The sequence below is a fragment of the Gymnoscopelus braueri genome (genome assembly GCF_963280865.1).
Source record: "Gymnoscopelus braueri genome assembly, chromosome: 18".
NCBI lineage: Eukaryota > Metazoa > Chordata > Actinopteri > Myctophiformes > Myctophidae > Gymnoscopelus > Gymnoscopelus braueri.
This window is the reverse complement of record NC_137618.1, coordinates 13,522,953-13,550,122: the sequence shown is the minus strand read 5'-3', so window position 1 is coordinate 13,550,122 and position 27,170 is coordinate 13,522,953. Positions and strand designations below refer to the sequence as shown.

The 27,170-nt window shown below is 44.0% G+C and overlaps 1 protein-coding gene and 1 long non-coding RNA gene across 2 annotated transcripts in view; both read right to left on the bottom strand.

The window, feature by feature from the left end:
* LOC308073638 overlaps nt 1–27,170 on the bottom strand; it is a 40,850-nt gene that overhangs the window by 3,527 nt on the left and 10,153 nt on the right. The window lies entirely within an intron of this gene.
* On the bottom strand, nt 1,927–26,798 carry LOC308073637 (protein mono-ADP-ribosyltransferase PARP14-like). Its single transcript, XM_080412658.1, has 17 exons — nt 26,499–26,798; nt 25,889–25,995; nt 24,923–24,953; nt 20,036–20,323; nt 18,813–19,037; nt 16,005–18,322; nt 15,623–15,853; nt 15,284–15,505; nt 14,647–14,713; nt 14,006–14,152; nt 13,298–13,360; nt 12,297–12,473; nt 11,371–11,661; nt 10,497–11,111; nt 9,934–10,073; nt 3,527–3,701; nt 1,927–2,875 (listed from the first exon to the last, which is right to left on the bottom strand). Exons 1-17 carry the CDS (start codon nt 26,677–26,679, stop codon nt 2,592–2,594), a joined length of 5,562 nt encoding a protein of 1,853 aa, XP_080268784.1. The 5' UTR covers nt 26,680–26,798; the 3' UTR covers nt 1,927–2,591.

Sequence of the window (27,170 nt, the reverse complement as noted above, 5' to 3'; positions counted from 1 at the left end):
AAGTAGTCCCTGACTGTCAACACAAATGTGGCGGTAGCATTTTCTATTTGTTCTTCAAGTTCATCAGTGTCATTGTGCAGCACTGCCTGTCGTCCTTTGGTGTTTCTGATACTGGCATACAAATCTGGCAAGATATCTTTAAACCATATGTATCACTGATGCTAGGTGAAGATTTAAAACTACACCTTTTTCCTCACATCAGTCATCAGATGACTGGGATGTGGATGCCAAGGTTAAAGTGGTTGAAGGTGTTTGCTTCTCACCCCCACCCAGTCAAATCCACAGTTACAAATGGATTAATTAACACATTACTGTGCAGTCTTAGCTTAGCTTGTTTATTAGCGCAGTATGTATAGCGTGCGTTTGTGAGTGTGTGTGCGCGTGTGCAATTCCACATCTGGCTGTGTCAAACATGGACCTACAGAAGGTATCAAGGTAAAGGCATACAAAGGTTCAGTGTCTGTTGATGGTAGGCATGTTGTTAAAAATAAAAAGTATCTTGTTTATTTCATTTTTCAAGTTCTGCTAGTGGACAAAGTAACAAGGAGTAGGTCTTGCTGACTCCACACATTTTCTTAATTTAATTGTATCCACCATCTTTGGTTCAACTCACTGTGAAAGTTTTAATGAATAATGAATACATGCTTAAAACATCAGTGATCCTTAAACATATATTTGGACGTTTCATATTTTATTTATTTGTCATCAATCAGTTATCAGTCATTTGGATTTATCAAGCTTAAAGCAATAGGACACTTGGTAGGGGTTTGGTTTGTGTAATTACTATGTGATGATGAACTAGTCCAACTGTTGCTCTGTTGATTAGAAATGAATAATCCAAAAATAGATCCTCATTGACTTCCATTGTATGGTGTAGTTAATTTCCATGGTACTACATAATGTGGTAGTGTTCCAAAGATGAATAGTACACATTATTAACTGCACTGCATGTTTCCAGTTTGTATCAGAGTGGAAATTCCAGACACATGAAATTGAATTTCTCTTGTGGGATCAATAAAGTCTTGTCTATCTAATTGCCTTGGGAGTCGATTTTAATTGATTTATAATGCAATCAAATTAGTATGTAGCATGGCATTTGAAATTCAATTGTCAATCCTTAATTCCTCATATGATGGTGTTATTAAATGTGCATTGATCTACTTATACATTAGGTCCTTGAGAAAAATGCAATACATTCCAGCAACATTGCACCATACTTTTACACAAGCTTTAAGAGATTCAGCAGGAACAGTGGCATAATAAGAAAGGTACATGGATTCATAATAGTCCACAGTTCAAATAACACATTAGACACTTGTTTCATGCTAGTAAGTGTCATTTGTGAACAATGAAAACATTGATATACAGTTGTCTGATTGTGTTTCACTGAATAGAAATGTTACTTCTGATACTTTCCATTAGTTTAAGTATCATGCTTTTGTTATAGTCTGATAAAGGTGTTCAGTGTTATCTGGAATGTACTATCTATGCTTGAAGACTACAGAAGTCTGGGGGAAACATACAGTACAGTATACAGTAGACAGGATATGAACATCAGCCTTTGCCATATTCAAAACTTCAGCACCATGAATAAATGTGCAGTATACAATTATATGCAACTAGAACGATTAACGAAGGGCATATGATCAACAGCTCTTAACATGTCAAATAAATTTAGCCAAATATGACCATTTAAACATCGGTTGATCCTTAGATTCACTAATGGTAGAACTGGACAAAATCTTCAAAATGGATATTCTCATGGATCCACTGTAAATTTTATTGGATATTATACAAGAACAATTGTTTACTAATGACCATTGCTATATAATGCATGTCCTGATGATGGTTGCAAGAAAAATTATAACTATTAATTGTATGAAGCCTAGCCCTCCTACAATCGACCAGTGGTTACAAAAGGTTAAGCAGATATATTGATTGATTGATTGAAATTTTTATTAGGCAAAAGAATGTAAAACAACACAGATACATTTATAATGCTTTTGTCTAAAAGGTCCGGCCAAAAAAGACCTTGCGGACTTGTTTCCGTTGGGGTCCTTGAATTAATTTCATAGACATATATAGTAGCAACCAAACAGTTCAAAAATCAACATGAAAATACAAGATGGAACATATGACGGCCCAGTTACAATTAAAAAAATTAAAAAGAGATGGTTATCAGTGGATGAATATTTGGACACAGAGGATGTAGGCAGAGTTGTGTAGGTTCTCTATAACTAGAAGCTGTTATCTCCGATGGAAGGGGTTAAATGGACCCCACTCTCTCTCAAGGCAAATGTTTAAAATTGTATTTATTTTTCAAATTTGTATAAATGTCTGTCTATTTACTTATTTAATTATATTATTTTTGTTTCTTTAATGTAACTTTTTCTGTGTGTTGTTTTTTCTTTAGTGTATTATTTGAAAAATTCATAACATTTTCTGCAATATGATATATAAATTACCTGTCGAATGGCAATAAAAAAGGTTTAAAAAAAAGAATCACTAATGGTTATTAAACATTATGGTATTAATTATTAATTTAGGAAACATTTACGGCACCTTATTTCCATGCCCTCTCTCTACATGCTTTACTTAAATGTAATTAAGTATTCAGGATAAGCCATAGAGTCGTGGAAGATGACAAACATGTTTGGGCTTTGCATGTTGTCCACGACACTGTCATAAGACACAGTGGGGTTGGAGCTCTTGACTGGTGCCACGATAATGCCATGCTTCCCCAGAGTGAAGTCTCCAGTCAAGACTCGACAGAGATACATAAACTTCAGGCCCTGAGGATCCGGCATGGAATAAGTGTTCTGGGCGGAATAATTGGCATGTACGGCAAAGTAGGTGCCATTGCCTATCGCGGCAGCTGAAAATAGAGAGAAGAAGAAGTTTAGCCATGGTATCTTCATGTATCTTCAAAGGCCATGAAGAAAATTGTTTACACAAGAACAGTTACAGTATGTGTTCTGAATTTAGCCTTCCTTTCCAACTGAACGACTTCCAATGTAGGTATATGACGGATGTTCTTATCCAGAGCGAAATGAGAGTAAATGGCATGAACTATTTTACCCTGCACCTGTACTAAATTTGGGTTGGATGTTGAGGAAGAATTATACATTATACTATATATATTGTTATGGTTGTTTATATCTAACCTTTATATTTTACCATCACTTATATAATACATTATGATATGACATGATATTTGATAGGCTGTAGGAGCCAAGAAGTCTTGCTAGGCCTGATAGCTATTGTTTTTGTTAAAGACTGTCTTTTATGGTTCAGCTTGTCCTAGGAGCAGCTACTATAGCTATGGTCTGAGCCCTGTGCTCGTTGGCAGAACTACGTTTGTCAGACTGTGTGTCTAACGTACTTATCCCCATGATATCATGCACATTAAAGCATACCATCACCAACTACAATATTGTCTTCACTCCTATTGCCTCATCAATTACTTATTGGTCCAGAATTCCATCACAATGTGCATTCTACTCATTTTACAAGGTATAACTCTCACAATTCTTCCCAGCAAAGGCCCTGTTGAAGCCTCCATTGTTGATTTTGTCAATGGTGTCTGTGCTGGTGCCATGGAAGAGGCGTCTCTCGTTGTTATTTTGGCCGTTTCTCTGATCCATGTCCTGCTTCTTGAGTTGGACGCTCTTCCACAAGATTGGGTTCTGTATCCTCTCAATCTGGGGGAGAATAAAAATACTTGGTTGTTCCTCTTCTGTGTCTGGTTATATAATATTTTAATGACTGTTATTGCCAAGCCACCAAGCGGGACAGTCTACAATTGATGTGGGTTACTCTGGGTTATATCTCTGCGTTTGTTTGTTAGCTGCCTGCAGACTCAGATATGAGCACTAAGCCACCGTAGTGTTTAGTTTACTGCATGAAAAGTGTCCTTACTTCAAGTGATCGACATTGTAATGTATGGATGAAGCGTCCTTACTTGAAGTGTTTGTCATTGTAATGTATGGACATTACAGTTCATAATTTATATATAGACACAGTACAGAGATTGTTATATGGTTTACTGGCTCCTTTTCTATGCTTATCTCCCTTATTAGCTACAGCTAATTAGCCTGTGCCACATTGCATATTTGCCCACGAGGTGCAGGGTGCTTTTTAAAATATGTATGAATTATACTGTATTTTCATTTGTGTAAAGTAAAGCTTATACAAAGCTATAGTATGGGGAAAGGCAGGCAGCAATCACACTGAGAAGCATTGCTACAGACATTTTACTTTAATCTCTCTCTCGACTTTTATCGTTCTCAATGCTTGTGTGAATGTGTATGACACCTATCTGTCACAGTCTCTGTCTGTGTCCTTGTGTTGTCTATGTGTTGGTGTCTGTGTCTTTAATAGTGGGCGTGTGTGTGGGCGTAGGCTTGGCTCCAGCTCCCAGCTTGGCACACCTGTTTCTAGTTTCCTCATCCAACTCACCTGCTTGCCATCAGCTCATCACCTCCAGTCTATAAAGCCATGGTCTTCTCTCCACGCGATGCCAGATCGTTTCACATCCTCACGTGTGTGGTAACGCTTTTTGCCAGCTACTGTATTGAGTCCTAGATTTTCCTAGTGCCTTAGTTAGTTTCTCAACCTGTATTTTGTACTCCTTGTGACTCACTCCTTTCTCCTGTCCTACAGTGACCTCCCTCACCTGCCTCGCCTGTCTGCCTGCTGTGCCTGCCTGCTCCCATCGTCCACTCCAAATCGACACCACCAACCTCCACTATTCATCCTTTGGTTCAATAAACACCCTTGGACTTTGACTTTGTGTTGTGTCTGCATTTGGGTCCGCCAGTTGAACTAATCGTGACAGAACGATCTGGCCAGAATGGACCCAGCAGAAATTGTCAGGGTGAAGGAGGCCCTTATTCATCAGGGACAGCGCCTGGCGAGCCACGAGCAGCTGCTTCAAAAACTTACCGATCAGTTGACACAGGTCTCCAGCCAGCTGACTGCCTTCACCAATGCGCAGCAGCAGCCAGTGCAACCACCTGAAGTCGCCGCTCCTGAACCTCCCGCTGTTCGTGCTGCAGAGCCACGCATCCCTCCACCTGCCAAATATTCCGGAAATCCAAACACCTGTCGTGAGTTCTTAACTCAGATTCAGCTTGCTTTTGAGGCTCAGCCATCTCACTATTGCCGCGAGGCAGCCAAGATCGCTTATGTAGCTAATCTGCTACAAGGGCCTCCCTTGAGTTATTTCAATGCCCTCCGTGAGCAAGGATCCCCCTCAGTCCAGTCCTTTTCTGTGCTATCCGCTGAACTGAAGCGAGTCTACGACCACCCCATTCGAGGACAGCAGGCAGGTCAGCAGTTGCTGAGACTCCGTCAGGGGAAGCGCTCAGTAAGAGAGTTTGCCTGCGAATTCCGGTCCCTTGCAGTGGAGTGTGGTTGGAATGACCTCGCCCTACTCTCCGCTTTCCAGAGTGGCCTCAGTCGGACCATTGGGAGGGAGATTGCTCTTAGGAAGGAGCAGCTCTCCCTAGACGAAGCAATTACAACAGCTATCAACATCTCCGACCAGATGGCCCAGTGGCAGGCTGACCCAGTTCCCCCTAGGTCGTGGGAACCCCCCATCGGGGGAAGCTACAGAACCCTGCCAGCCGAGCCCAGATTCCCTATGCCCGCAGTCTCAACCTCCAGTCCCCCTGATGAGGAGCCCATGCAGGTGGGTCGGGCCCACCTTACTCGTGAAGAGCGCCTTCGCCGGGTGAAGACTGGGGTGTGTGTCTATTGTGGGCAACCCGGCCATTTCCGTGACGCCTGTCCTTTGCGACCAAAAGAGCAGGCTCACCAGTAACAGTGGGAGTTCTGGTGAGCCGAGCTGTCTCCTCCCCCAAACCCCCATGCCGAATGCAGTTCTCTGCTACCCTTCGTTGGCAATCCCAGTCCCTGTCACTGCTCGCCCTGGTGGACTCGGGGGCGGATGAGAATTTCTTGGACGCTGATGTCGCCTTCCGGATGAACATTACCATCAAGCCTCTTCCCTCACCTCTGCAGGCCAATGCCTTGACTGGTCGGCTCCTCGCCCGAGTCACTCACCGCTCCGAACCTGTGCACCTCCTTGTCTCAGGTAATCATCTTGAACAAATACAATTCCACATCATCTCCTCCCCTAATGCTCCTGTAGTCCTTGGCCAGCCCTGGTTAAGACTTCACAATCCCCATATTGACTGGGCTGCGGTCAAAGTACTGAGCTGGAGTCCCTACTGTCTCTCCACCTGCCTACGGTCCGCTCGCTCTCCTGCTGAGGGCACAGTCTCCCCTGTTATCCCTGAGCCCCCAGATCTGTCCAATGTCCCCTCTGTCTACCATGACTTTGAACAGGCCTTCAGCAAGCAACATGCTCTGTCACTTCCTCCGCACCGCCCTTATGACTGTGCCATTGACCTGCTTTCTGGAGCCCCCATGCCTGCCAGCCGGTTATACAATGTGTCCCGTCCTGAGAGAGAGGCTATGGAGAAGTACATCCACGACTCCTTGGCTGCAGGCATCATTCGACCCTCCTCTTCCCAACTCGGTGCAGGATTTTTCTTCGTGGGTAAGAAAGATGGCTCTTTACGTCCCTGTATAGATTTTCGAGGGTTGAATGATATCACCATAAAGAACAAATACCCACTGCCTTTGCTTGCATCTGCTTTTGAACCCATTCAAGGAGCTACTGTGTTTTCCAAGTTAGACCTTCGCAATGCTTATCACTTAATTCGAATCCGAGCTGGTGACGAATGGAAGACAGCTTTTAAGACACCTCTTGGTCATTTCGAGTACTTGGTTATGCCCTTTGGCTTAACAAATGCCCCAGCAGTTTTTCAAACCCTTGTGAACGATGTTCTCCGGGACCTACTTAACCGCTCTGTTTTTGTATACTTAGATGATATCCTGATCTTCTCCCGCAACCTGGAGGAACATGTGGTTCATGTCAGACAGGTGCTCCAGCGCCTTCTCGAGAACAAGCTCTACATTAAAGCAGAGAAATGCGAGTTCCATGTGCAGTCCACAAGGTTCCTCGGTTTCATCGTTGAGAGCGGCCAGATGAAGGCAGACCCCGAGAAGGTGCGGGCAGTGGTGGATTGGCCTCAACCAACCTCTGTTAAACGTCTCCAAGGCTTCCTGGGGTTCGCAAACTTTTATCGCCGGTTCATAAGGAACTACAGTCGAGTGGTTGCACCCCTCACCAGACTCACCTCTCCTTCCATCCCTTTCTCTTGGACTGCAGAGGCTGATGCTGCCTTCAAGGAGCTTAAGAGACTTTTTACCACAGCCCCTGTCCTCATTCACCCTGACTCCTCTCGCCAGTTCGTCGTGGAAGTCGATGCCTCAGAGTCCGGAGTGGGGGCTGTCCTGTCCCAGCGCTCTGCCGAAGACCAGAAGCTCCACCCTTGTGCGTTCTTCTCCGGTCGGTTAGATGCTGCGGAGCGCAATTACGACGTGGGTAATCGGGAGCTGCTGGCTGTCAAACTCGCTCTAGAAGAATGGAGGCACTGGCTTGAGGGGGCGGAACACCCCTTCATCATCTGGACAGACCATAAGAACCTAACCTACATCCAATCTGCCAAGCGCCTCAATTCCCGTCAGGCCCGGTGGGCACTGTTCTTTGGTCGGTTTCGCTTCACGCTGACCTACCGTCCAGGATCCCGCAACATCAAACCGGATGCCCTGTCACGTCAGTTCACTTCAGAGAGTCCCACCAGTCCTGAGCCCATCCTTCCATCGTCCTGTGTGGTGGCCGCTGTGACATGGGAGGTTGAGTCGCTGGTTCGAGGGGCTCAGCAGGACCAACCAGACCCAGGCAATGGCCCTGTTAACCGCCTCTTTGTGCCTGACTCCGTCCGCTCTCAGGTCCTTCTCTGGGCACACACGTCCCGGTTTGCTTGCCACCCAGGAGTTGGCCGCACCCTGTCCCTCCTGAAGCGACACTTCTGGTGGCCTACCATGGATGCTGACACCCGTGCCTTTGTGTCTGCCTGTGCTGTGTGTGCCCGTGGGAAATCCTCCAATCGGCCACCTGCGGGTCTACTCCATCCCTTGCCGGTACCAAGTCGCCCCTGGTCCCATATTGCATTGGACTTTGTTACTGGCCTTCCTCCTTCTCAGGGTAATTCCGTAATTCTTACCATAGTGGACAGATTCTCCAAATCAGTACATTTCGTGGCTCTCCCTAAACTCCCCACAGCCCTGGAAACAGCCGACCTCCTAGTACACCATGTATTCCGTCTTCATGGCATCCCTTTGGACATTGTTTCCGATAGAGGACCCCAGTTCATATCGGAGGTCTGGAAGGCTTTCTGTCGGGCCCTTGGGGCTTCGGTGAGCTTAACATCTGGTTATCATCCTCAGTCTAATGGACAAACGGAACGAGCTAACCAAGACCTGGAAGCAGCTCTCCGATGTGTCGCCGCCAAGAACCCCTCCTCCTGGAGCACCCACCTTGTGTGGGTTGAGTATGCCCACAACTCCTTGCCCTGTGCAGCCACGGGGGTGTCGCCGTTCGAGGGGTCCTTTGGTTACCAACCACCACTGTTTCCTGCTGAGGAAGTTGACGTCGGCGTACCTTCGGTCCAGGCGCATCTGCGGCGCTGTCATAAGGTGTGGAAGGATGCTCGTACAGCCCTGCTCAGCTCGGTGGACCGGAATAGACGCTACGCTGATCGCCGCCGAACCCCGGCTCCTGTGTACCAGCCAGGTCAGCGGGTTTGGCTTTCCTCCAGAGACCTCCCCCTGAAGGTGGAGTCCAAGAAGCTTTCGCCGCGGTATGTTGGCCCGTATGAAGTCGCCTCCGTCATCAATCCAACTGTGGTTAAGCTTAAGTTGCCCCCTCGCTGGAGAGTCCATCCCACCTTCCATGTCTCCCAGTTGAAGCCTGTCTCGACCAGCCCGCTGTGCCCTCCTGATCCGCCCCCCCCGCCCCCCCGTGTCATTGACGACCACCCAGCCTACACCGTCCGGCGGCTGCTGGATGTGCGCCGTCAAGGTAGAGGGTTTCAGTACCTGGTGGACTGGAAGGGGTATGGTCCTGAGGAGCGTTGCTGGGTGCCACGCCGCTTCATCCTGGATCCTTCCCTTGTCTCTGACTTCCGCCGCCGTCACCCAGGCAAGCCTGGTGGATCGCCTGGAGGCGTTCCTTGACGGGGGGGCACTGTCACAGTCTCTGTCTGTGTCCTTGTGTTGTCTATGTGTTGGTGTCTGTGTCTTTAATAGTGGGCGTGTGTGTGGGCGTAGGCTTGGCTCCAGCTCCCAGCTTGGCACACCTGTTTCTAGTTTCCTCATCCAACTCACCTGCTTGCCATCAGCTCATCACCTCCAGTCTATAAAGCCATGGTCTTCTCTCCACGCGATGCCAGATCGTTTCACATCCTCACGTGTGTGGTAACGCTTTTTGCCAGCTACTGTATTGAGTCCTAGATTTTCCTAGTGCCTTAGTTAGTTTCTCAACCTGTATTTTGTACTCCTTGTGACTCACTCCTTTCTCCTGTCCTACAGTGACCTCCCTCACCTGCCTCGCCTGTCTGCCTGCTGTGCCTGCCTGCTCCCATCGTCCACTCCAAATCGACACCACCAACCTCCACTATTCATCCTTTGGTTCAATAAACACCCTTGGACTTTGACTTTGTGTTGTGTCTGCATTTGGGTCCGCCAGTTGAACTAATCGTGACACTATCTTGATCATTGAGGTGAATCTGGGACATTCTCAGTAGCATTGGTACACTAGTATTACAGATGCTATTCTGCAGTCTGCATAATGATTGCATTAAAACATGGCTCTGGATACAAATAGCATACAATATTTTGCAAATGTTTTACTGAAAATGTCTTTAACCCTTACACATTTAAGTAAAGTATAAGCACAACTCCAGCCTAAGGGAGTTGTTGCATAGCAAGCTAGGGTTACAGTATAAACAAATTTACTACCTTAATAACCGTTTGGTCACATGAGGTACTGAACAGACTCAGGACTTCATTGTGCTCTTGGATTCCAGGCTGGACGGTGAAGGTTTGGCATGGGGTGTTGGCTGTCATGACATCCCAGTTCTGAGGCAGATTTTTAGCATCTGTATGTAGAGTTCAAAGCATTAAAACTCATTACAGAGGTCAATCAGGCCATTTAGTACTTGCAAGCAACTCATTAACTTTAATCAACTGGGGTTACCAGATTGTGGGGTTTGCCACACCAGGAAATTAGACAGGGTTAAGCTATACATAACTTGCAATCCACACATTTTCCTGTTATTGTCTCATTTGTCTGAGCTTCCTGGAACACACTATATTGTACATGAACTTGTGGCAAACCACACTGAGATGGTGCTTAAGTCGATTCAAACTCGAACAAACTCTAAGATCAAACTTAAAGTATAATTTGACCTACATAGATCTGGTTTGGATATAGTTCAACACTGGCTCCCTATGGATCTCTACATAACAAATCTTATTAAATACTGCATACCAAAAATACAAGTTACATTTTCACAACTTACCATTCAATTTGTCAATGCGCTTGATTTCCAAACTTGTGCCTTGCTTATCTGTTCCAGGTCCATTTGGCAGTGTGATATGGTACATTTGACCCTGGACAGTGACTTCTAAAAGAGGCATTTTATCATTCAGTGCCTGCTCAAGGTAGAAGTTGGCGGTGGAGTCGAAGCTCTGGAACTGAAGACCCTGAAACTTGTACTGCCAGTCTGCCTTTGTGCCAGCCAATTCTACAGCTCTCCTAAATTCCTCCTTTTCTCTGGCCCTCTTCGTCATCTCCTGGATCTCACCAGTGGCTTTTACCACATCCCTGCTGCGTCCCTTGATGGTGAGAGAGGCTTCGCCCTTCTTGCGTTCTATCTTTATCCCCACGGCCATTGTAGACTGCATGTTGATGATGCGCTGATGGTCTGCTTCAGAGAAGCAGAGGACTACATTGTCCTCAATGGAGTGAACGACCTGCTCCAGGGATATCATGTCACTGATACACTGTTTGGCTGAGTGAACTTTGGCCCGCGACTCTCCACAGATGTGGAAGCAAACACGGTCCACTTCCATTTCTTCAATGACAAAGTCTTCTTCTTTTTGTGGGCTGCTATCACTTTCTCCCGCGAAGAATGCTGGAGGAATTAATTCAGAATGTCAGATAAACACATTATTTAACACGGTCAGAAAATGTATCTAAAATACATACAAATTGTTAGACACCGGAGAACAGAATTGTGACCTTTTATGTAAAACCTTACTTAATGCATACTTAATGCATATTTAGCTCCAGCAGTATCAGGAACCAGGTCAAGAGGTTTTGAAAATTCAAACAGATCCTTGTTTAAGCAATGAGCAGCTCTAATGACAGGCTTGAGAAAAGCTGTCAACTACCTTTTATTATGGAGGGAAGGTTCTTCCAGCTCCAGGATGAAGAACCGTTGTCCTTCTGGTGTGTGCCTTTGTTCTTCTGGTCTGCGCCTTTGTCCTTCTGGTGTGTACCTTTGTCCTTCTGGTCTGTGCCTTCTTTCTTCTGCATACTGCTGTGGAATTCTTTCAGCATTTGTGACTGAAAGATAACTATCCTGATAGTCTTCAGAGAGTTCTGACTGCTCTGACTCAACTCATCCACCACTGCGTCCAACATAGCATCTGCCACCTCAGTTGCCTGTATGTTGCCTTGACCTAAAACCGCACAACACATATTGGGCTTTGTTACAAGGAAAACAGCAAAATTCCTACACAGAAAATATCAAAGGATCTCCCTTGTGGGTTCAACCAAAACAGCACAAAAAACGTTAGTTCAATGAGATTTCTGATGGGCCTGATACGTAAATGTAAACCGTTAGCGTTACTTATAAGCAGAATACCTGTTAAAACAATGTTAATTTATTATGTGATAAAAGCTAAAATGATAGGTCAGCTTCCTCCCCAATGCTCCTGCCCCAACACTCTCCAAGGCTAACAGAGTCAGACAGTGTTGTTATTGGTCAATGTTGTGAATACACATGTCAAAATTCACAACAATTGAACTGAATTCAGAGTGAAATATCAATCTGATATTATATTATATTATATTATATAATATGCTGGTGTGCCCAGGTCTTTACAGAACTGCCACAAGCGGGACTAAAAATGTATTAGATTTCAACACAAATCACTCTACATTACCAGAAGTCCATACATCTTTAGCATGACTGTGCCTCACCGGGACCAAATCCCTACCCATGGCAGTGATAATGCTATGCTTTACACACTGAGTTACACCAGACCATGGACACTTCCCCCCATGTATTCCATATTCAACAGTTATGTCTCACCTGTACCAAGAGCAGGAAAGGAAATGGAGGTGTAGGAGTATTTCATACACATCTGAAGAGCATCTTTCACAGCCTTGTTGATCTTCACAGGGGCCGACTGTACGACTAGGTGGAGGATCGACTTGCATTTTAAATTACCTGGCTGGGTCATTATCATGCCATGCTTTCCTTGAGCACCTGAATATAGGGACAATGTTTTTGTTTGTTTGTTTTCTTTTACTTAAGAATTAAAACATCATAATGGTTACTTTATGTGCAATGTTGCAAAAACGTTTAAAAAGTCACACTGACGTGTGTGCGTGTGTACGTGTGTGTGTGCGTGTGTGCGTGTGTGTGTGTGTTTGTGTGTGTGTGTGTGTGTGTGTGTGTGTGTGTGTGTGTGTGTGAGCGACCGTGTTTATAGGTGGGTGGGTGTAACAGGTCAATCTTGATTCAAACATTTGGTGCCATAAAATATATCCAGTATAAAGGCACATTATAACACAAAAAATTGCAAAAGAATACAACAATAAATGTGAATTGTTGTGACTGTAACCTTGATCAATAGTTGAACTTTCAGAATGATCACATGCAATAAATACCATGTCTCTTTCATACAATATAAATCTGATGACACAGGTATACATTACAGTAGTTGTACATAACCTTTACACTTCTTATTAATGACTGCTTGTAATGTTTATCTGGCAATTTAAACCTTTTCTACTGCTATACTTAATGATTTTGGCAAATAAGCCACGAATAAGATTGTCAGCTAAATGACTTAACCACTTAAACCATATATACTTAGACTGTGGTCCCTAAGTGCACTATACTAGGTAAACTAGTATTTCGCTCTACACCAAATCATTTTGCAGATAATAGCCAATCTATGAGTTCACAATGCAATGCTGCACGATCCGTTGAGAGCCTGTAGATCTGCTATTTTCACCAAATGTTTGCCCCCAGAATAAGGACGCTAGGGATAACGTGGTTAAAATATAAATATAAAAGGTTCTTACCAAGCTCTTTGCATTTGTCTTCAACATTCTGACCAGCGGCCTCCAGAATGGCCTTGGACACTCCTGGAGTAGTGAAAGACAGAATACAACAAAGAAAGGAATAACAGGAATGAATAACTATTATTTTCCTATGGTATGTTGCAGTACTATAACTGTGCACTTTCTTTTTTCCTGCAATACCTTCCTTACTTACTTAGTACACAGTCCTATAGTTAAAATACATAACCCAGAGTTACCCAGTAAATGTAGGTGTTAGGGGCTCACTCAAGAGTAAATAGCTGTTGAGAGCCCATACTGTACATCACAAAAGCTTTTGAGAAAGCCTTCCGTGCAACTTGAAGAGGTTTTCAAAGCTAGCTCACCACATTTAGCTGATCGTCTCGACAATGTCTGTTGAGAAATTTGAGACTAAGTTTTCCTTTTAAGTGCCCAAGGGTTGTCTCCAAGTGATGCATGCAGCTTTGATGGATTCATTTGACATATTTGTTTATGTTTGTTTGCTTACACATTATCTTTGCTGATAATATGCTGGATTCAAGTTCATGTGAAGAAAACAAAATAAAACAAAAACGTTTGGTACCCCTTCTGTTGTAACTCTGGTAAAGTGGTCTCGGATCCACTGTTGAAGACCCATGTTTTACGAGAATAAATTGATATTCCAGAGATAATTTTCATCGTGCCCTCTCTCTAAGCTAATTTGTGATTTACCTGACTTCAGAGTGAAGCTTTCATTAGAAGAGTTGACGATAACATCAGTCGTCTCCTTAGTTATGTCTCCTGTGACAACCTGTATGTCCACACTTCCCATTTTGGTCTCAAGCATTCCTGAGCTTGAGATGATTTTGGAAAAGGGACCTTGCATGAGTAAACAAACAAAAATTTGATAAACAGCAGAGCAAACACTCACCAAACAGATACATTTTTGATTCATGAGGTACACAAACTATTTGATTTATTCCAAAGTGCTGCGTATTTATGCATTTTGGGAAGAATGTCTGGCAAGTCAAATTTTCAGTAACACAGATAGTTACTTTTGAAACAATGTTGCTGGTCTATGCGCATTTCCTTTCTTAAAATACATAATATTAATAGTATCCATTAGTGAACATTAGTGAATAGTTGAACTTTCAGAATGATCACATGCAATAAATACCTTGTCTCTTTCATACAATATAAATCTGATGACACAGGTATACATTACAGTAGTTGTACATAACCTTTAAACTTCTTATTAATGACTGCTTGTAATGTTTATCTGCACACAGTATAGTAGTAATAATATTAATAGTATCCATTAGTGAACTTTCAATTCTTGCCTACAATCATTGAAACCATATCTTGCAGCCTACCTGTACTATGTGTAGTTGGCTGTGAACTACCTGAATGGGTGAGTCTCTTCAATTCATCATAGAATGCCTGGGGAGAGCAAGCAGAGATATACCAGTCATTATCAGCAGCTCACAATAACACAAAGGTGTATGTATATATATATACATACATTATTAGCACCACATAGGTTTCAACCCAGCAGGGTTTTTCATGCAGCAAGTTTTGTTTTGGTAATTAAAAGCATCGGACATTCACATTGACTAATCCAGTGTCTATCAACCTTTTTTGTGCCAAGGCACACCTGGCATAGCCAAAAAATCCCAGGGCACACCTAGATATACGGTATATATAAATATATATATATATAAACGGTATATCTATATACACACACTAGGGGTGTGCCGATTTTCACATTTCACGAAACGATACGATACGATATTGGGCACACAACTTCGATACGATACGCACTTTTTTATCATGAAAATATATGGGGGAGAAAAAAAGCAAATGCAAACAAATATTTCTGTTTTTGCATTATTCAGACATGCAAACTTGTAGCTTTTCAGCTTCCACTGGACTAATCTACCAATCAAAGCCTCTTAACTACACCATTCTTGACTTCTCATAAAAAACTATTCATGCAATTGTTTTGTTTACCTGGATTGTGGATGCATCACTCGGATGAAGGATGATCACTATTGTCTTCAGGTGTTTTGGCTGTTTGCTACTGCTAAAATTCATGACTTCATTCAGCAGTAGAGAAGCAACACGATCTTTAGGGAAGCCTAGGTTCCCCGTGCCAATGGCTGGGAAGGTTATTGAGGTCAGACCGCTGCTCTCAGTCTGGCTCAAGCAATCGTTCAAAATCCCTTTCAGCATCTGTAAGACATACCATGTAGAAGCATTTCGTTTCATTTCTATGAACAAAGCTGAACATTGTCAGATAGACAGACAGATACAATTAACTAAATAAAGTAGGTAAGTTGCATACTTTACCTTCTCAGCAGTGCCATGCCCATTGTCCCACTGAGGTGCGACAGCATGGAAGACTTTGTTGCACTTCAGGTTGCAGCCATTAGTAACAATGACATCACCAACTTTTCCACTGGATTTCTGTGCATGTACCAGTATCTGAAGATTGTGTCCAGCTGCACCAAGAATGGCTTTTGAGACTGCTCCTTGATCCAGAGCAAGTTCTTTACCAATAGTGTTCACGACCACGTCAGTCTAACATGTAAGGAAAGTATTTTCAGTTTCATGGACAACGTAGTGTTAAGAATTGTATTATGAGTTCACCACTAAAAACTCAGGTGACAGTGTCAAAAGCTAATCTACACCAATCCAAACTAGAAGGGAAATAATAAAGAAAATTGATTACCGTAGCATCCTGGATATTCCCTTTAGTCAACATGATGGTCAGCCCCTCATTAGTCACAACTTGATCTGAGTTACTCGTGCTCTGAACGCGTAGAACACTTGGAGACTTGATGGGTGTGCAAGGAGGCTTCTGTTGAGAATGACTAAGAGCACCTACAGTCTTGGTGGGTGTGCTAGGATGCTTCTGTTGAGAATGACTAACACAGTGGTTTCCAAACTCCTTCCTGACAGCCGTCTCCATAGCCTGAACAGTGTTGTCATCTGCGTTCACCAAATGAATTTTCTTCAGGGTGTTGTCACCGTACGTGTCTTGACAATATTCTTTCACTGCTTTGACAATTGTGTCTGCGCACAAGTTCAGGGGAAATCCTGAGTTTACGCTGATAGCAGGCAATGCCACAGAGATACACCCACGCTTTTCAGCAAGCTCCAGACTCTTTTTAACGGCTCTTCTCAACTGTCCCACAGCCCTATCACGGTAAGCTTGGTCGAATCCAGGCCCCACTGCGTGGATGATATTTTTGCACATCAGCCTTCCTCCTGCACCAGTCATGACACAATCTCCAGGTTTGAGCTGTCCATTCTGGGTAATTAGCCTGTCACATTCATCCTGCAACTGAGGGCCAGCAGCATCCAAGAGCGCTCCTGAAAGACCTCCTATATGTTTCAAATCCTGATTAGATGAATTTATGACTGCACTTACTGGGTAACTGCACATATCAGCCTTGCAAACAGCAATTTCTACTCCATCAGTGGTCTCAACCTGGTATGTGGGGGTTGGCACTTGTCCAGGGCTGAGGTCCTGTCCTCCATCTGCCCCATCTACCATCTGGACCAAGCAACCGGTTTCATTCTTGACTGATGCAACATACATAGCTTCTTTCTCCTGGAAGAACTTCTTCACTCCTGGCTCAGAGACTGTCAAAGTATCAAAGCATAGTGAAGAGACCAAGTCTTCAATGATGGGCTTGCAATCTGACACATTACATCTGGAACCTATTAGGGAGATGGCTTCGTTCCTGAAAGAAACAACTACCTTGCCTTTCACTTGCTCTGACCAATCCTTTTTGCCATGCTCTTTAATATATCTGCCGATGATGTCAGGCTTCACTGTAACAGTTTCTTCAACTTCAGCATTCTGGTGTAAGAAATCTTGAAGTTCACTGTGAACTGGTAATACACTGTCCTTGTAGCCTGACACTGCTACGACCTGAGGTGAGTGAGAGCGAGATGTGTGAATCTGGATTTTCCTGGATGAGCTGTTGGTGTTACTCTCCAAACGAGTGACTAGTTCCCGCCACTGAGGCATCTCAAGAACATTAACGTCTTCAACCGTGATGCACTGGGATACCAGGACCATTTTTAGTTGATCCTCAGCTTCACTCAGATTACTGTCTGAAACAGCAAGGAGATTCACGGTCTTTGCACTTAGCTCAAGCGCTGCATTGATTCGGTTTGGTGTGAAAAGTGAGCTTGTAAGGTTTTCTTGATCTTCGTCCTTCAAAAACTCAAGTACAAACGGATCTAACTTTAACACCTTTCGTTTTAATGCTACGTTTTCTTGCAGTATCATTGTGCTTGCACCCAAAACCTCATCGTTTAAACCATTAAATGACAACTCCTGGCTCTCCCCGTTGTAGGTTATTTTCAGCTCTGGATATTGATCTAACAGCTTATCCAAAAGGCCATCTTGAGAGAAGATATGGAAAATAGATGGTGTCAATTTGATCTTCTCAGTTGTGCTGGACTTTGCTCTCTGAATCCTTTTGGCAGTACTGTCCATTATCTCATTAAGAGTCTGTTCCAGTCTGTTTACATCATCCAAAAGGCCAACCACTGCTAAGACACCACTGTCTTTATCAGGGACTACTACTACAGCCTCATTCAACACTGCCTCTCTAATCTTCCCTTCAGACTCTTCCCATGCCATTGGCTGAATCTGAAGCTTCAGAGATTTGAACCTGGACAAAGCTTGTTCAAAGGCCATCTTTGCTGCATGTGCCCACTCTGTGATGTCTTTGGCTTTGACGTCCTTTTGCTGCAGTAGTGACGGTAGGGGCCTTAAACGTACAGATGATTGATCTTCGAGGTCTGCTTTGCAAAAGTGCTTCGCCAGATCACTGTGGAAGGTCTCTGCAGCCTTGTGGTTCTTAAGGTATCTCCATATAGATTGATCAATGCTCTCACTGAAGGCAGCAGGGAGTTTTAGTGTGGGTCTATCTTTGCCATAAAGTGCCGTGCCCAAAGTGTCATAAAATGGAAAGACTTTGACCAGTTGCTGTTTGATGCGGAGCTTCTTCTCAATTACTTTGGAAACAGCTACAAGAAAAAAAATATGAATAATTTTACCATTAGTACCATGTGCATTACATTTTGATCATTAATTAAAATTCATATAAAACCATCTACACTGGATTTGCATTATGTAAAAGAAAAGTGCATACATGCTCCACAGAGGATGGTCCCTACTGATTCAGGTGCCACCCTTAGGTATTAATTTATAATTGCACAAGCAATATCTCTAAATGCAATGGGCAGATTGCTATAAAACGTAATTCTCTCAGCAAGAACCCTCCTGATTTCGATAACACCCTAGCCCTAGCATCACCCTTACTTTAGGCCAATTTCCATGGAAGTAAAGGCAGTATGGACTCTAGGAGGAGTCAAATCTTGTTTTGTTTTTTCTCTCTCTCTCTCTCTCTCTCTCTCTCTCTCTCTCTCTCTCTCTCTCTCTCTCTCTCTCTCTTTCTTCATGTATGAATTTAGAATTAAAATCTATACATTAGCTGTGTAATATTGGTATAAATACCTTTCGGGGTTTTAAAGGTGATAATGGCAAACTGTTCCTCTTCATTACGTTTGACATTTTCCACTTCCACGCCTTCTTTCTCAAAATAAAGGATGAGGAGGTCAGAACTAACATCTGGTATGTCTTCAGTTATGACTTTGGCTGTGACTTCAAGAGGGCAGACGGACAACGCTTTCTTCTTGAAAATCTTGTTTCTGGGGCAGTTTGTAATGAAATCTGTGTTTTCTGTCAGTTAGGAATAGAAAATGAGACGGTAAGTAAAATACAATAACAAATAAAATAAAAATTCTGATAATCCATTTGGACACCAGTTATATCATTTATTAACCAGACCACAAAGGTCCATACAAAACATTTAAGTTCAAAACACTCATCAAATTATACTTTAGGAACATTCATGTAACAACAGTTACTTAAGAAAGTGTATCTCAGAAAGAAAAAATGTTTTAAACAATGACACAATGACAATCAATTACTGTAATGTCAATTACTTAAAGTCCCAATGCTATTTCTTACTTCCTATAATTGTTGGCTATTATTTACTCACAGGAAGACATTTCTTCCTGTTTGAAGTTTAGCATACAAGTATGATAGGCTCTACTACACATATTTGTATCATTATAATGATTATTGGTATTCTAAGGATCCCCTCGAAAACTAGATAATACATCTCAAGGTTATCCTTTCAATAAAGTATATATTATTATTATTATTATTATTATTATTATTATTATTATTATTATTATTATTATTATTACACTTATCATTATTATTATTATTATTATTATTATTATTATTATGGTGACCACAACCACAACCACCACCTTCTTTTCCAAAAGGAAAATAAAGTAATTTGAAGTTAAAGTTTGAAGTGAACGTACGCAGTACGCACACAGTTGAATGCATATGTTCAGGGATACAGTACGTAAATGCGTAAATTCTTTCCTAAGAAATATGTCACAAGGAAAACTTGTGTTGAGAGATTATTCTGTTTTGGTTAGAACTGATTAAAAGTAACGTTGTACTTAACCCTAAACCCTGGACTGACGTCATGGCACCCACTTTGGGAAATTTTGGTCTACAACAATATTGTATATGCTCTAATAGATGATTAATAGACTTAAAAGATGGCAAATTACGACTCTGGGTCTTTAAAGGTCCAGTTTCTTAACATTAAGAAATTATTGATAAAATGATCAGAACTACTAAAATAATACAACTACCTTTTCCACTCTGGAAAGTCACCACAGCAGATGATTTGTCGGGCAGGATCTCCAAACTGAAGATTTGGGATGTAGCAGAGGACTCTGAATGCTTTAAGATGTTCTCTACCAGCATCTCTAAGTACTCCTGGCCCACGTCCTGGGGAATATTGCCTATGACAGCAGAAGTGGAGCACAGCTCTTCTTCATCGTCTCTCTGGTCATCTCTGCTGTCTGCCTGCGACTGATGTTCAGCAACAGGTATGGGCCGGCCTTTGTGTATTTGTTTCTTCTGTACGGCAGCATCAGCTGTTATTGAAACATTTATCACAGTATTAGATGATCTTCAAGAAATACATCATCAGAAAGAAAAGCAAAACTATACTGAAATAACCCGTCCAGTTAGGTTGCCCTGAATAATGAAAGGTGCACACACACTGTGTGTCACACAGACATTTAAAGAGAAAGGGGGTTCTGAGACTCAAATGGGTGTTATTAAAGGCATATTTCACTTTCAAAAAAACTTTGGGTCAATTTATCGTCTACTCAGGCTTTTGTCAGCCCCCCAGACCGTTTTTAAGTTGCTTGATTTAGTATTTATCCATCCATCCATCCATCCATCTTCAACCGCTTATCCGGAGTCGGGTCGCGGGGGCAACAGTTCCAGCAGAGAGCTCCAGACCTTCCTCTCCTGAGCAACATTAGCAACTTCCTCCTGGGGGATCCCGAGGCGTTCCCAGGCCAGTGTGGAGATGTAATCCGCCCATCTGGTCCTTGGTCTGCCCCGGGGTCTCCTCCCAGTGGGACGTGCAGCGAGGACCTCCCTAGGGAGACGCTCGGGAGGCATCCGTACTAGATGCCCGAACCACCTAAGCTGGCTCCTTTCCAAGCGAAGGAGCAGCGACTCTACTCCGAGTCTCTCCCGGGTGACCGAACTTCTCACCCTATCTCTAAGGGAGATGCCAGCCACCCGTCTGAGAAAACTCATTTCGGCCGCTTGTACCCGCGACCTTATTCTTTCGGTCATGACCCACACTTCATGACCATAGGTGAGAGTAGGAACGAAGATTGCTCGGAAGACCGAGAGCTTTGCCTTCTGGCTCAGCTCTCTTTTCGTCACCACAGTGCGGTACAGCGACTGCAATACCGCTCCTGCTGCTCCGATTCTCCGGCTGATCTCCTGCTCCGTCCTCCCCTCACTCGTGAACAAGACCCCGAGATACTTAAACTCCTTCACCTGGGGCAAAGCCTCATTCCCTACCCGGACTGCACAATCCACCGGTTTCCTGCTGAGAACCATGGCCTCAGATTTGGAGATGCTGATTTTCATCCCAGCCGACGCACACTCGACTGCGAACCGATCCAGTGAGAGCTGAAGGTCCCGGACCGATGGTGCCATCAGGACCACATCATCCGCAAAAAGCAGTGACGCAACCCTTAGCTCACCGAACCGTATACCCTCTCCGCCACGACTTCGCCTCGAGATCCTGTCCATGAAAATCACAAACAGGATAGGTGACAAGGCGCAGCCCTGTCTGAGACCAACCCCCACTGGAAAATAATCCGACTTACTGCCGAGCACACGGACACAGCTCTCGCTTTGGGCGTACAGAGATTGGATGGCCCTCAACAAGGTCCCCCTCACCCCATATTCCCGCAGCACCTCCCACAGAAACTCCCGGGGGACCCGGTCATATGCCTTCTCCAAATCCACAAAACACATGTAGACCGGATATGCATACTCCCAGGCCCTCTCCAGGATCCCTGCCAGAGTAAAGAGTTGGTCAGTTGTTCCACGACCAGGACGGAAACCACATTGCTCCTCTTGAATCTGAGGTTCGACTATCGGCCGGACCCTCCTTTCCAGTACCTTGGCATAAACTTTCCCAGGGAGGCTGAGTAATGTGATACCTCTGTAATTGGCACACAACCTCTGGTCCCCCTTTTTGAAAAGTGGGACCACCACCCCAGTCTGCCACTCCCTCGGTACTGTCCCAGACTTCCACGCGATGTTGCAAAGACGTATCAACCAAGACAGCCCCTCAACACCCAGAGCCTTCAGCATTTCTGGACGAATCTCATCAACCCCCGGAGCTTTGCCACTGTGGAGTTGTTTAACTACCTCAGTGACTTCCTTCCGGGAGATTGACGCCGATCCCCCATCATCCTCAGGCTCTGCTCCTGTCAGGGAGGGTGGGTCTGATGTCATTGGGTTTAGGAGTTCCTCAAAGTGTTCCTTCCACCTCCCTACGACTTCCTCACTTGAAGTCAGCAGAGCCCCATCCTTGCTGTATACAGCTTGGATGGTTCCCCGCTTTCCCCTCCTGAGGTGCCGTATGGTCGTCCAGAACAACTTTGGTGCCGCCCGAAAGTCCTTCTCCATGGATTCCCCGAACTCCTCCCACACCCGCTGCTTAGCCTCCGTCACAGCTGTGGCTGCCGCCCTTCGGGCCTGTCGGTACCTTGCAACTGCCTCTGGAGTCCCCTGGGATATCATACCCCGATAGGCCTCCTTCTTCAGTCGGACGGCTTCCCTGACCACCGCTGTCCACCAGGGTGTTCGAGGGTTACCGCCCCTTGAGGCACCTAAGACCTTCTGACCACAGCTCACAGCCGCAGCTTTAGCAATAGAGGCTTTGAACATTGCCCATTCCTGTTCAATGCCCCCAACCTCCACAGGGATGCCAGAGAAGTCCCGCCGGAGGTGGGAGTTAAATTCCTTCCGAACAGAGGTCTCCTCCAAACGTTCCCAGTTCACCCGCACTACACGCTTGGGTTTGCCAGGTCTGTCCAGAGGCTTCCCCCGCCATCTGAACCAACTCACCACCAGATGGTGATCAGTTGACAGTTCCGCCCCTCTCTTCACCCGAGTGTCCAGAACATGCGGCCTCAGATCAGCTGATACGATTACAAAATCGATCATTGATCTTTGGCCTAGGGTACTCTGGTACCAAGTACACTTATGAGCATCCTTATGTTTGAACATGGTGTTTGTTATTGTCAGTCCATGACTAGCACAGAAATCCAATAACAAGCCACCACTCAGGTTCAGATCAGGGAGACCGTTCCTCCCAATCACGCCAGTCCAAGTATCCCCGTCATTGCCCACGTGTGCGTTGAAGTCCCCCAGCAAGACTATGGAATCCCCCACCGGAGCCCCATGCAGGACCCCATGCAGGGTATCCAAAAAGGCCGAATACTCTGAACTCTTGTTTGGCGCATACGCACAGACAACAGTCAGAGTTTTCCCCCCATCAACCCTTAGGCGGAGGGAGGCGACTCTCTTGTCCACCGGGGTGAACCCCAACGTGATGGCACTCAGCCGGGGGCTTGTGAGTATCCCCACACCCGCCTGAGACCTCACACCCTGAGCAACTCCAGAATAAAACAAGGTCCACCCCTTGTCCAGGAGTTTGGTTCCAGAGTCCTTGCTATGTGTGGAGGCAAGCCCCACCAGGTCTAACCGGTAGCGCTCTGCCTCCCGCACCAGCTCAGGCTCCTTCCCCACCAGCGTAGTTACGTTCCACGTCCCAAAAGTCAGCCTCTGCTGCCCCTGATTGGTCCGTCTGGAACCTCTGCTGTCACTGCCACCCATCTGACAGTGCACCCGACCCCACTGGTTCCGATCGCGGGTGGTGGGCCCACGTGGCGGCGAAGATCTGCCCACGTTCCTTCTTCGGGCTGTGCCCGGCCGGGCTCCGTGGTTAGCCCGGCCACCAGGCGCTCGCTGACGAGCCCTTCCTCCGGGCCTGGCTCCAGAGGAGGGCCCCGGGCTTCCTCCGGGCCGGGTCGCATCACTTCGTCTTGAATTGTCCATGAAGTGTTTGGTGAACCATTCTTAGTCTGGCCCCTCCCCCGAGACCACTTTGCCATGGGAGACCCTACCAGGAGCACTAGGCTCCCGACAACACAGCTCCCAGGTTCATTGGGGCACACAAACCTCTCCACCACGGTAAGGTGATGATTCATTGGAGAGGCTTAGTATTTAGATATTTAATAATCATTTTATCAGACACGCCCCCTTCCTATACAAACCCATTATAACTTCAGACTCCATTTTTAACATGCTAGATTCATCAAAAACACCCGTCCTTGGTTCTGCTGACTCACCCTGCCCTCCGAATACGTTTTTTAATAAATGAAAAAAGTAATCGAAAAAACACGGCCCCCTCGCGTATTAGGAGGGCAGGATGAGTCACCAGAACCAAGGACGGGTGTTTTTGATGAATCTAACATGTTAAAAATGGAGTTTGAAGTTATAATGGGTTTGTATAGGAAGGGGGCGTGTCTGATAAAATGATTATCAAATATCTAAATACTGAATCAAGCAACTTAAAAACGGTCTGGGGGGCTGACAAAAGCCTGAGTAGACGATAAAATGACCAAACTTTTTTTTGAAAGTGAAATATCCCTTTAAGTATTCATGGGGACACTGCGACATCTTGGCAACATTTTAGTAAATACATTTAGGGAATATATTTGTGTCTGGGACCCCCATAAGCTCTGTTCAGAGGGGTTTGGGGAACCCCACATATGTTCAGCCACATGATGGTGGCAGAACAGAAAGACAATAGTCCTCATGAGTGGGTTTATTGCTGATATAATACAAGTACAAATAAAGTGGCCTAGTAGAAAGGTATACAATTGCACTTTGACTTTTATTATTTTATGCCTTTATTTTTTATTTCTCAATTGTATTCCTTCTACTCTTTTTATGGCGTAAAGCACTTTGAATTGGTGTATTAAATGTGCTATACAAATAAATGTGTCCTGCCTTGCCTATATCTAAAATGATATAATGTGCAGTGGTCAGATGTGATGAATGAATTACTGTAGAATGTACATGATGTACGTTTTAACCAAACAGACTATTAGACATCCGACTTTTTATTTTTTATAAATACTTACAAGTCTTGTTAGTGTCATCAGAGGGTGCTTTCTAGAAGAAAAAGAGAAAACTTTGGTCATTGGTAAGTAGCTTTTTTGTTTGTTTGTTTGTTTGTTTACCAATTTTGCGTGGCATTTTTTAAATCTGCCCCTCACAGTAACAGGATAGGTGGGCAATAGGGTCATCTGGGCACCTGCACCTCAATGTAAAATTGGCTATTTTGTCCAAAATGTTAAGAAAAATATATATTTGGAAAATGTAAAGTAGGCCTAAAGTATGCATAGAATATGCTTAAACATTCGACAATCAAGGTCTAATATTTCTACAATTGCTACAAATTGTTACAAAACCTGTATATCCAGTCATTTTGGGGCATAAACAAGAAGTTGAAGGATAACGTTAAGTCTGATAATAATGTACCTTCATGTTCATATCATGTATAGTTATATTTAAAAAAAATGTATCAACATTTTGGACAAAATAGCCAATTTTACTTAGTGGTGCCCAGATGTCCCTAGTGCCCACATAGAATTAAAAATAAGAGTGCCCACCTATCCTGTATGTCCCCTCTCACCACCAAGAGGCACCAACCAAGAAGCCGGTCAATCACCAGCCATGCACTGACGGAAGGCAGCAGTTGCACCGACATTAGTAACCTACCGAATTACGTGACTCCAGAGGTCGTTGTTCTGCACTCTCGGCATGTTCCAGTCTGTACTGCACCATTATCCAAAGGTGATCTAAACATAATTATCACTACAACAGTCGACTTCTACGAACGCCAAAACCAAAACATTCCCGATTCCTGTCCATCCTTGAGTCACACAATTCGATACGTCACGAATGCCAGTGTAACACACTTAAACGTTCACCACATGAGTTCACCGTCGCCTTTGCATCAGGTTATCCCCGTCTATCAATCATCAGTCTTGCAAGTTTGCACCATTTTGTTGTTGTTTACTCAATAATAACCAGTAGCCACTAACCTGTTTTGGTGAACTCTCATCACCATCAGGTATACGGACAGTTATCTTCAGCACACCATGATCCAAACGGATTTCATGTGCATCTTTCCCTACAACTTTGTGTCTGTCTGTAAAGAAAAAGACACTGTATTGTCAATAACAATAGATCTACCATGTCAACACATTACATGTAAGTTAAATAACATTTCCATAAATATATTAATAGTCATAATCAGTGCAGGAAAGTAAGTACATTTACAATAAGTACTGGAGTATTTCCAAGTTTCAGTACTTTACTTCTACTCCACTCCACTACATCTCAGACGCAAATATTGTACTTTTACTCCACTGCAATTATTTGAAAACTTTAGTTACTAGTTACTTTGCAAATATAAATGATGATATTATACAACATACATTAATCACTTCAGCCATATTTTATACATAGGCTATTTTCAAACATTTTGGTACTTTATACTTATATTTTGAGGCCAATACTTTTGTGCTTTTACTCAAGTAACATTTTGAACACTACTTGTAACAGAGTCGTTTTATATTGTGGTATTCTACTTTTACTTATGTAAAACATGTGAGTACTTCTTCCACCACTGGTCATAATTAGAAAACATACCCTCCTCTGTTCGGAACCGAAGCACTGCGGTTCGATGAAGATCGTCATATTCAACCAGACAGTCTCCACCATTGGATTGCTTCTTACTTTGAAAGTATTTCACTAGTTTGTTTCTCAGTTTGGGGATTTTATTGTCATCGAACTTGGCGAGCAACACATACGTGTATGCGTCGTCGGCCATGGCTGTTGTTCAAAGACACGAAAGACACTGTCTCTGACTTTAGGACCGAAAAGGGCAATTATCTAGCCAGTCACGTAATGCAACTAATTAGATCTCCCCTTGTAAAGGGTATTGGAGCAACCGAGTTAGCGGACACAACTCAGACCTGTGTCTTTTATGATTTTATTATACTAACATTACAATACAAACATACTCTAACACTTCTACAGTAGGCCAATAGGTTATAAACCTAGGAAAGGAAACATAAACAACAACACAACAACAAATTACTGACATGAAATATACACACAAAACTGTGAAACATATCAGAAATACATACATTTATCGTTGTGTAAACACTCTCAATTCTTACCGTCAGTCTCTCGGAGCTCGCAATGGAAAGTGACGAACGCAGCAATAACACCCTGTCAACTAGTAACGCTGATGCCTGCAGGACACTTCGTACTGACTAGTGAGCATCCACTCTATTTATATGGGTTTGGTCTACCCAT

Bases quoted from the DNA above. Each gene is read 5' to 3' on its own strand.
- LOC308073637 (XM_080412658.1), bottom strand. From the start codon at position 26,679: ATGGCCGACGACGCATACACGTATGTGTTGCTCGCCAAGTTCGATGAC. The intron at 24,954-25,888 runs GTTAGTGGCTAC...TTTTTCTTCTAG, and splicing joins ATGAGAGTTCACCAAAACAG to AAAGCACCCTCTGATGACAC. The intron at 11,662-12,296 runs GTGAGACATAAC...GTGCGGTTTTAG, and splicing joins CTTTCCTGCTCTTGGTACAG to GTCAAGGCAACATACAGGCA.